The sequence below is a fragment of the Rhinatrema bivittatum genome, unplaced genomic scaffold (assembly GCF_901001135.1).
Source record: "Rhinatrema bivittatum unplaced genomic scaffold, aRhiBiv1.1, whole genome shotgun sequence".
Taxonomy (NCBI): Eukaryota; Metazoa; Chordata; class Amphibia; order Gymnophiona; family Rhinatrematidae; genus Rhinatrema; species Rhinatrema bivittatum.
The window spans coordinates 207,072-217,634 of NW_021820744.1; the positions used below are offsets into that span (position 1 = coordinate 207,072).

The 10,563-nt window shown below is 41.9% G+C and overlaps 1 protein-coding gene across 1 annotated transcript in view; it reads left to right on the forward strand.

The window, feature by feature from the left end:
- LOC115082068 (sodium leak channel non-selective protein-like) overlaps positions 1-10,075 on the forward strand; it is a 17,471-nt gene extending 7,396 nt beyond the window's left edge. Inside the window, exons 2-6 of the mRNA XM_029586334.1 lie at positions 1,310-1,460; positions 5,884-6,033; positions 6,301-6,418; positions 7,333-7,413; positions 8,136-10,075. Coding sequence (XP_029442194.1) covers positions 1,310-1,460; positions 5,884-6,033; positions 6,301-6,418; positions 7,333-7,413; positions 8,136-8,329 — 694 coding nt within the window. The 3' untranslated portion in view covers positions 8,330-10,075. The remainder of the gene's footprint in view (positions 1-1,309; positions 1,461-5,883; positions 6,034-6,300; positions 6,419-7,332; positions 7,414-8,135) is intronic.
- Positions 10,076-10,563: the final 488 nt, after the last annotated feature.

The window sequence follows — 10,563 nt, forward strand, 5'->3', positions numbered from 1 at the left end:
ACACATTACAATAGGTCTAATACCACATGGGTCCCAAGTGTCTGTTTTGCTTTTTCTGGTTGGCATGTATTTCTGTACAGCCACAGAGGCCAGCTGGCAGCAGATAGGGCAGGAGCATTTGGGGATCTCTTCTGCCCCTTTCAGGCATTTTGGACCCATGGATAGGAAATGATGGGTTCGGGAGATGTATCAGTTGTGAAAGTTTGGCTCGTTGGAGGTTACAATGCTTTTTCCCTGAGGAAGGGGGGGGGGGGGGGGGTCCTGAGACAGCTTGAGCGCGTGAGACAGAGACAGATAGCCCCGAGGAGAAGATGATTTCTCTGGAGAGTTGGTGGATGAGTGTCTCTGTCCCAGGGCTCCCTTCCTCCCTGAAAAAAAAAAAAGCCCTGCTACTTCCAGCCATCCCAACTGTCAGAACTGAGGTGGGAGGAATGGGAGACAAAAGAGGGTGGAAAATGGAGAAATAGGTGAGAGCTAAAAGATATGAGGTGTTAATGAAGAGAAAAGAGATAGAAGCTGAGAAGACAAAGCTGGAGAGAATGAAGGATGGAGACAGAACAGGGCTCCTTGGTGGTGGTGGTGCTAGCAGTAGCAACTGTGGTAGAAACAATCTCCTGACCCAGACCCCATCCAAACATTGCAAACGTTATGTGCTCCATGACAGGGCACATCCGCACACATCCTGTAAACAATTAGAGGGGACATTGCTACTATGAGATGGGGTTCCTGATATTCGGTCTTAAGTATCGAGAAGAATAACGAGAGTGATCACTCATAAGCCAAACTTTGTCAGGTAGCTCCTCTCTAGTCTTATGTGTTTCCTATAATTTTATTGTGAATAACATACACCATAAGGGTAAAGAATGGACAGATAATTTTTTAAAGGTCCAAAAAAAACAAACAAACCGGAAATTGATCCAATATTGCAGTAGCAACCAAAAGAAAAGAAGATCGATAAACACCAGGAGCTCTTTATTCTGTGCTCAATAAGGAACCCCTGGTGTTTATCGATCTTCTTTTCTTTTGGTCGCTACAGATAACTTTTTATCCATGCTGCAAAAATGAAGAAGATCAAATATATTACGTAAATATGCATCTAACAGCCTCAATTTGTTTTATTGTGAAAAAAATCACAGACATTTACAGCAAAAGCAGATGAAGCTGTCTACCACATAATATAAAATTGTTCATTGCTTCTGCAGCGTCTTTTACCTCCATATAGTATTTATATTGTACTTAAGTCGTGATATCACTATTTTCCACATGTTTTATATATATACTGTATTTCTTGTTGTTGTTTTTTCTCCAGCATGCTGTCATACAGATCTGTGGATATTAGAAAAAGCCTTCAGCTGGAGGAGCTGCTAGCCAGGGAGCAACTTGAATATACAATAGAAGAAGAAGTAGCCAAGCAAACTATACGCATGTGGCTGAAAAAGTGCTTGAAACGTATCAGAGCGGTATGTCAAACTAAAAGTCTACCTCAATTATATTCACTGACCTGAAAGTTAATTCACTCTGGCACTCAGTTTTTTAAGCAAGAAAACTAACTCGTGATATGAATCGTTTTAATATCGCAGTTAAATTGAAAGACGGTCGTGAAAGCTTGTGTGCTTTTATGCTTTAACTGACGTGAATCATGCCGGGTGCGTCTTTCTCTTGCTATGTCCTTGAGCAAGTAAGATCTAAATATAGCTATGTCTCTCTATATCATAACTGGCTTATAGTTGAAATAAAGTTCTATAATGATGCCCAGTCCAATCAGCTAACTCTAGTAACCAGTTCCAGCTGAGACAGCCTTACAGGATTCTGTGATTTTTCCCATCGTTCCAGGCAGTTCATGGTTACTGAGGATTTGGTTCTACCCTATAATTGGATTCTACATACTAAGCCCTTCAGGTGACTAGTTCACAGATCGGTAGCAATAAAAGTTCACCCCTTCCATTAAAAATGAATCCCAATTGTTAATTATGGTTAAAGCAGAGAACAAAATGGTGCAGCAGGCGAATTTGAGATAAATGTCTTAATCCAAACATCAAAGCTCAGTCAAGTAAAGAAGGCAGAAAAGATTTATTTGTAGTATCCTTAGATCAGCGAAACTTATAGACAGTGATACAGTATGATGGTAACTTTCAACAGGTGCGCGGGCACACACGTGCACACATTTGTAAGCCCGTGCCCACGGACATGGCTATTTTATAAATTGTGTGCACATATGCGTGCATATTATAAAACAGCCCTGCCATGCTTATGTGCGCCAAAGTTTAAGTTGGTGTGCACAAATGCACGCAAATGCCGCTTCGACCACGTAAACCGGGTGATTTTAAAAGGGGCGTGTGCCAAGGCTATTTCCAGTTTTACCAGTTCGTCCCCAGTTCACCCAGTTAAGAGAGAGAGCCTCCAAACCCCTCCTAGTTTAATAGCCTTCACTCCCCCCCACTTATCCCCCAACCCTTAAAACCTTGCAGATGTGCCTATTTATCTTTATAGCAGAAGTAACGTTACACGGCAAGGGGGTCTCGGCACGCGCCAGAAGGTGTAAGGATTTATGCACGCATCTCAGCTTCCTGCCCCGATACACCCACATCCTATCCCTTTTCTGAAAACCTCCGAGATATGCGTGCTTCAGGAGATAGGCAAGTGTCGCGGCAGCTTATAAAATCTTTGCTTAAGCCACTGGCGCAAAAGTAGCATCATAACCTTCCCCATATTTCTGAGAAAATCCCTTTGCCACCAATCTTGCCTTATACCTGCGAACTTTGCCTTCAGAGTCACGCTTGATTTTGAAAACCCGTTTGCATCTGATAGCACGTTTTCATGGGGGTAACTCTGTAAGCGGCAGCTATAATCCATTTCTGTCTTTCAAACATAAGGCGATTTTTTGCATGTCTTCCCAGGATCCCGGCTCAAGTCGTGGTGGTCTCTGAGCAACGTGGGATAAACGTTTAGGTGGGGGATACATTTCCTGAGTAAGGTCTGAAGCTGTATTAACTGGATCATCTGTAGCAACTTCAGTATCTCTTTGCTGTCGGTCTTGTGTTATTTCATGAAAGGTTAGAGATACAGTCACAACACTCCCACTAACCGTTACTCCGTGAGGAATTCTCCACGAGCACTCCTTGTGCACGAGCTTCCCACTTTGTGTGCTTTTCCTTTGGAACATGTTACAGACGCTTTGCTTCCAAATATTTTAATATGCCGCAGGTTAGGATTCTTCCCGTTCCATAACTCATATGGAGTCCTTCCAATTGCCTTTCCTCATAAGAGACAGCAGGCTGTCACGATGACTTCCTTAACAGGTATCTTTCTGGTGAGGTTTGGAGAGGCAGGGCACTGATAATAATACCCTTTCCCCCCATTTCCTTCTCAGACCATATATTGTCCATTGGCTGTGACAATCCTTTCAAATTTATTCTGCTTAAATTGAGCGAAGACATTTTTATCATTTGTCGTGTGGCTTGTGGCACCTAAGTCAATACACCAGGTATTTTATTGAAATCACAGCTGCATTGGTATTAAATGTAAATTCAATATCAGAATTGTTTTCAGCCTCTTTCACGGCATTTTTTGGCTTTTTGCCTTGCACTCTGTTTCTGTAACAGGCTCATCCTAGCTTTCCAAGCTCTGCAGTCTGCCTTTAAGTGACCAGGCTTTTTTGCACACACAACATTTCCTTGTTTCACATTTCTCAGTAGAGCTTTTAGAAACACAGGCCTGCATATGTAAAGCTGAGTCACCATTACTTGTGCTTTCTGCTTTGCGACTATATTCGCCCACAAGGTAAGCTCATCATCTGGTCTAGCACCAAGTGCTTTTACGAGTGCCTCGTAACTATCTGGGAGACCACTGAGCAGCAGGACTGCAACATGAACGTCTTTCATTTCTTCTCTTATGCCACACAATCTTTATATAATCCTGCAGGCACAGTCCTTTCAGCAGTTTAGTTTGGTACAGCTTTTTAAGTTCATACAGCTTATTGCTTAAATTTACTCTGCCATGTTACCTTCCCTCAGCTCATTCCGCATTTGTTTGGCTGTTACACAATCTGATCATCATTAATGCTGAGAGAAATAGTACTTTGAGCCTGCTGATCCTTCTCAGCCCGTTCCTGTGTGACTGGGGCAGGGGCAGCCTCTCCTGTACATTTCCATGTACCTTCTCATATAAGCAGCATCCAGGAATGGAAATTATGCTTAGTCAGATGAGCAGCTTTTGACAAAGTCTGTATTTGTGAAATTCAAAACTCTGGTTTTTGTGTAATTTCTCTGTATTCTGTTTGCGATATTGAACCATACTGTCTGATGATCACCACTGCTCAGGTGAGCTCCTACCCGAACATCAGACATCCCCATTAATGAGCACTAGATCAAGGATCACACCCTCCTTTGTGGGTTCCATTATCATTTGTTTGAGCAGAGAACCTTGAAGGGCATCCACTTTCTCTCTACTTTTTGTAAATTCTGCAGAAAGGATGTTCCATTCCACATCCAGCAGATTAAAATCAACGAGCAATACTTCTCTTTTCTTTCCCAATGTTTGGATGTCCTCAATCAGGGTTGGAGGCCTGTAGATCACACCAGTACAAATGGAAGCACCATCATCTCTTTGTAGGATGGTCCACAATGCTTCTTCTTTATCCCACGTCCCTTGCAATTTAGTTGCTTGTATATTGTTTTTGACATAAAGAACTACTTTCCCCCTCCCCTTTTCTGTCCTCTCTGTCCTTCCTTAACAAGTTATAGCCCAGGATGGCCACATCCCAATCATGAGACTCAGTGAACCATGTCTCCGTAACACTCCTAGAGCCATCTCAAGTATCATGGAAACCAGAGGTGTAAACTGGGCTGTAGTAGTATTTGTGTCAATGACATTTATTGCTGGGATCAACGCTCTTTTAGCATTTGCTGCTGGGCCCAATGGCCCTGTACAACAGTCTACAGCTCCAGCTGCCCCTCTGTGAAAGCCTGGAGCAAGTGCTCAAGTATGGTATTCACCTTGATCTCTGAGGGTTACAGCACTTGCACGACAATAGGAAGAGAGAGAAAAAAACAACTCCATTTGTAACTACTTTGTTTTTTCCTTTTTTTTTTTAACTCATCTCTTTTCCAGCCGTCTAGTCCTACCATCAGAATGACGGTACTCAGCCAGGTGCCATTACCCACAGACCACAGCTTTCTCTAAATTGTGCTGCATGCGAACCTTGAGTCTGGCCTGACGACGTTGTCGTCCTGCAGTGACTTGGGCACCCTTAAAACGAGGTTCTGAATGTTGCCTCTGCAGCTTCCATAGCCCTGGCTGGCCCAAGGCTTAGAAACTGGACCTAGATCTCATAGATAGCGGTATATAATAGCAGTTCCTTGGAGCATCCAGACTAATCCCTCAAATTTAAGGAGTTCAGCTAATGAACTTAGGACTATTTATATATAATTTCTATTTCATCAGTCAATAAAAATGAAATTATTTATGTATTAGTATTTAAATAATATCTTGATGGAATAATAAAAGAATGCTAGCCTCATGGAATAGCAACAGATGTTATGTGAGATCCTGATACAGTTGCAGGCACACTTCCTCCTTCTGGGGTTAGTTGGGGCTAGGAATGTTACAGTATTTATAACCCTAGCATTTGCTTAACAGAAATCTTTACTAGCTGACTTAAAGGTGTACCTGCACCTGACTCCATGCTAAATAATTCCCACAGCAAAGGTTGGGTTAAGGGACAGGGATTAGAAATGGGGAACATAACCCTAGTAGTACTGAATGACGGCTAAAACACAAAAAGGTCAGAGAACCTAAAGGCTAAAAAAAAAAGCAAATACAAGTAATATAACAACTTGAATACAAATCTATCATTGTAGAAATACCTTTTTTTTCTTTTTTCAGAAACAGCAACAATCATGTAGTATCATCCACAGCCTCCGAGAAAGTCAGCAACAGGAACTTAGTCGCTTTCTGAATCCTCCCAGCATTGAAACAACACAGCCAAGTGAGGATATGAACACTAACAATCAAGAAAACAATACACAGCCAGAGGTAAGAAAGCTGTACTGCAGATATATGTCTTTGTTTATTTTATAATGTCATTAGAATTAATAACTGATTTTATGCTGCTTTAATTAAACCTACAGTTTCATACATGCTACGGAATTCCTTCTATGTTGTGCCTACAGGATAATTGCTTAATACGAGGGTGGCTAACTCTAGTCCTCGAGGGCCAGATTTTCAGGATATCCAAAATGAATATGTATGAGATATACAGTTGTCTTCATAAACTTACTGAATGTTTTGTTGTCTCTTCAGACAAGTAGCCAGCAGCAGCTGCTCAGCCCAACTCTTTCCGACAGAGGTGGCTACCGGCAAGATTCTACAGAAGCCGGAAAACCCCAAAGGAAATTTGGACAGTGGCGTTTGCCGTCAGGTAGATGAATAACATTCGTAATATTGATGCATACAATATACAGCTCTGTACTCCTAGGGGATGTTAATAATGTTCATGTTTAAGGCGGTTGAAATAGGTTGATTTTTTATTTTTATTTTCTTTTACCTAGAATACACAAGTAAATCCTGGCGGCGAGATTAAAGCTCCTCGTTCACGTAGAGTAGTGCAGAACTCCATGTACTTAAAAGGAAGACATTCCAGTGGCAGTAGGGGTAGCATAGCGTGGAACTTGGCAGCAAGAGCATACGGGGGGGTCAAAGAAATAATGGAAAATTCCCTCCAGTGTCTATTCTCTATGTATGCCAAGAAACATGAGGTACTTTGAGGCCAATGTACTATGGGGCAGATCTTAAAAAAACCTGCGTGCAGGCGTAGATTTGTTCGCGCAACCCGGCGCAAACAAATCTAGGCCCGATTTTATAACACCGGGGTCGGCTCGCGCAAGGGGGTGCACAATTGTGCAACTTGTGCGCGCCGAGCCGCAGAGCCTTCCTCCGTTCCCTCCGAGGGAACTTTCCTTCTGCCTCCTCCCATGAAAGGAGGGAAGGAGATGAGCTGTGAGGCCTTTTTAAAACATCATGGCCCCTGATGCGGGCTGGCAGCACTAAAAATGTTCCATTCATTGCCCTGGCCAGGAACACGCGGAACATTTTGCTCAAACGTTTGCTGTGGCTGCAAATGAGCTGATTTGCATCTATCGCAAAATGTTGTAAATCAGCTGCTAACCTACAGAAAATACCATGGGTTAGTACATCGGCCTCTGCACTATATTCCGTGAGAGAGGCAAACAGATTTTTAAGGTAACCAAAATATGTAAATTAATCTGATTCTTCTTCCAAATTTTTGCAAACATATCTTGTGAATATATTCACTGTGGATATTCTGAAAACCAGGGCGAGCTGGGACCCTTGCAGACTGGAGTTGTGCGTCAGTAGCAGCAGAGGTTGAAAGATTAACCAAATATACAATTTTAGGTAATGCAAGTTTTCAATCTTCAACGCTCTTTATAAATATGAGTTCTACTTTATTCTAAAACAAGCCGTTAAGCCTGTTAAAACGGGCGAGTTGTTTGTTCCAAATGCCAGCTAAGCGTTGTGTGTGGAGGTGTCAGGATGTGCACTCTTCCCCCTCCTCCCTCTCTCCCTTTGCCCTCCCCTTGCACCCAATGCTCCCTCCTCCAGCTCCCCTCCCCTCTTACTGCCCTGCTGCCCCCATCTCCCCAACCCCCTCTCACTTTCCCACTGCTCCTCCTCATCTCTCATTCTCCCAATCTTCCTCCTTTCTTCCACAGCTCCTCTCCTGCAGCCCCCCTCTCCCCTCATTCTTCAATTACACTCCCCTTTCCCTCACTGCTCCTCCTATGGGCCGACCAGAGTTAGCCACGTTGATTAAGCGCCTAACTTCAAATATCGAAGCTAGTTGCATAACTTATGCGGCTAAATCTGGCCCGTCCTGAGAAGCCTCCTGGCCATCCCCAGACCGCCCCCAAATTATGCACCTGATATCGCCAGGTAGCCATTCAGACGGATACATTTTCAGTTATCCATCTAAATGGCTTCTGAATATTGGCCTCATTGTGAGTCAGCATTTGAAATATATTTGTAGTCTGCAGCGCAGAAGAATACTTTATTCAGAAAAAAAGAACAATCCAGCAAGCAAAACAATTTATACAATATTGTTCTATTTCATTTTCCAGCACCAAAGCCAATCAGTCATTCTGTGTCTTCTGTCAACCTACGGTTTGGAAGTCGTACAACTATGAAGTCTGTTGTATGCAAGATGAACCCTATGTTAGATGTGGCTTCCTCTGGGTCAGAGGTGAAAAAGTGGTGGACAAGGCAATTGACTGTGGAGAGTGATGAAAGTGGTGATGATCTTCTTGACATGTAAGGAAGAAAAAAAGAAACCAAGTCAAGTCACTCTACGTTGTAAAAAAAGTACAATATTTTTATATTGCTTTTCCTGATCTTTACATATACTTTATGTAATTTTTTTCTTCTATCTTGATGCTACAGAAAGAAAAAAAAGTATATAAGGAGGGTAATTTTCAATAGCTTGTGTTGTTGTTGCAAAGTGCATTGGTACTTTTGTGCCCATGGACCTATTTTATGCATGTAAATAGCTCTTTGAAAATCAATAATGGGGCTGTGCATGTAAAAGTTTGTATGAAACCCCATTTCACTCATACTTTTACCTGCATCAGGAAGAGGTGTTCTGGAGGGTAGAGGTGGATAGGGAAAGCACGGCACATGTATTCTTTTGATTTTCAAAAGTATGGACAAAGATGCATACACAGACAGTTATAGCTGCTCAGGAGCAGGTGTCATTTTCTACACATATGTGTATGTGGTGTGTACACGGACAATCTGCAAATGTCCAAAGTGGACTTATGCTCATAAATCCACTTTGAAAGTGTGGGCTAAAGTGTGTGGGTAGAAAGTAACCACAGAGCTTCTCTCTGCACAAGCCGTTTTCAAATTACTCTCTTTATGTGCATCACTTAAAACCTAGCTACAGGTATTTTTCTACTCTTGAATAGCCTAATATACAGGGATTGGTCCCTGGACTGGTTCTTCTCAACATTTTCATAAATGATATTGCACAAGGATTATCAAGAAAGGTTCATCTTTTTGCAGATGCTACCAGGGTAGACAACCAGGAAGATATAGAAACGCTGAGAGATCCAGCAAAGCTTGAGGAATGGTCTAGTGTTTGGCAGCTAAGATAAAATGCTAAAACGTGGAGAGTTATGCATTTGGGCTGCAGAAACCCAAAAATCTCACCCCCCCTACAGTCTAGGGGGGGGGGGTGAGATTCTGTGCACGAAACAAGAGCAAGGTCTAGGGGTGACCTCAAGGTGGCCAAACAGATGGATATGGTGACAGTAAAGGTAGGAAAGATGTTTGGAGTGAATAGGGAGAGGAATGGTCAGCAGAAAAAAGGAGCTGATATTGCCCCTGTATAAATCTCTGGTGCGACTTCATTTGAAACACTGGTGACTGCACCTTCAAAAGGATATAAACGAGATAGAGACGGTCCAAAGCACGGTAATCTTTGTTGTAAAACACATAGGGACAAACTTAAACATCTAAACATGTATTCCCTAAAGGAAGGGTGAGAGAGTGTGAGATGAAAGAGATATTTAAATACCTCAGCGTTATCAATGCACAAAAAGACGGGTCTCTTTCAAAAGAAAGTAAACTTTGGAACAAGGATGAGAGTGAAAACTCAAGAGTTTTCTAAAGAAATATTTACGGAAAGAGTGGTGGATACATGGGGCAGCCTCCCAGTGGAGATGGTGGCGACAAGAACAGTATATGAACCCAAGAACGTCTAGGACAAGCACAGTGGATCTCTGAGGGAGTGGTAGGGATTAGAAATCTTACCAGTTGTGTGGATGGGTGGTCTACATAGGCCATATGGTCTTTTTCTGCCATCATCTGTCCATATGTCTATGTATAGCATAGGCTCAAGTTTGTATCTTTTCTTATGATCTTTTCTCTTATTATTTCTTTGACAGCTATTCTGTTTCTTCCTTATAAATATTTCTTATCACACTGCTGTTAAGTAAGACGAATCAATACATTGTTAATTGGACAAATCGTTTAACGTTTATTAATAAAGTTGTTCTAATGTCCAAAAGCACTTGAAGACTTCATTATGTTTAATAAGGAAAAGTTGTTAAAATTCAATTACATAAACAACTAAAAAAAACAATTAGGTATGGCGTATTATTCACCAGTACCCATGCATTTCTGGGTCCCTCATTGTAAGCTTAATGTTCCATATTGAAAATGCCAGGAATGGGGAAAATCATCCAAATAACGTTATCTGGATAACATTACCCAGATAACTTTATTTAGATGATTTTAGGACAGCCCTCCAGCATGTCCACAGTTGCCTGGATAACTTTTATCTGGATAGTGTTGAATATCTATGCTGGCTGGCTAAAATTCAGCCCCTCTCTGGAGATTGTCCCATCCCTGCCTCCTTATTATCTAGCTAGATTTTGTGTGGGTAATAATTTTCCCAGACAAAATTTAAATGGAGAGCAGGAGGGTACAGAATTTAAAAACCAAACATTTGTTGGGATACTTTCAGAAGTTATCTTGACGAGTCTTTTG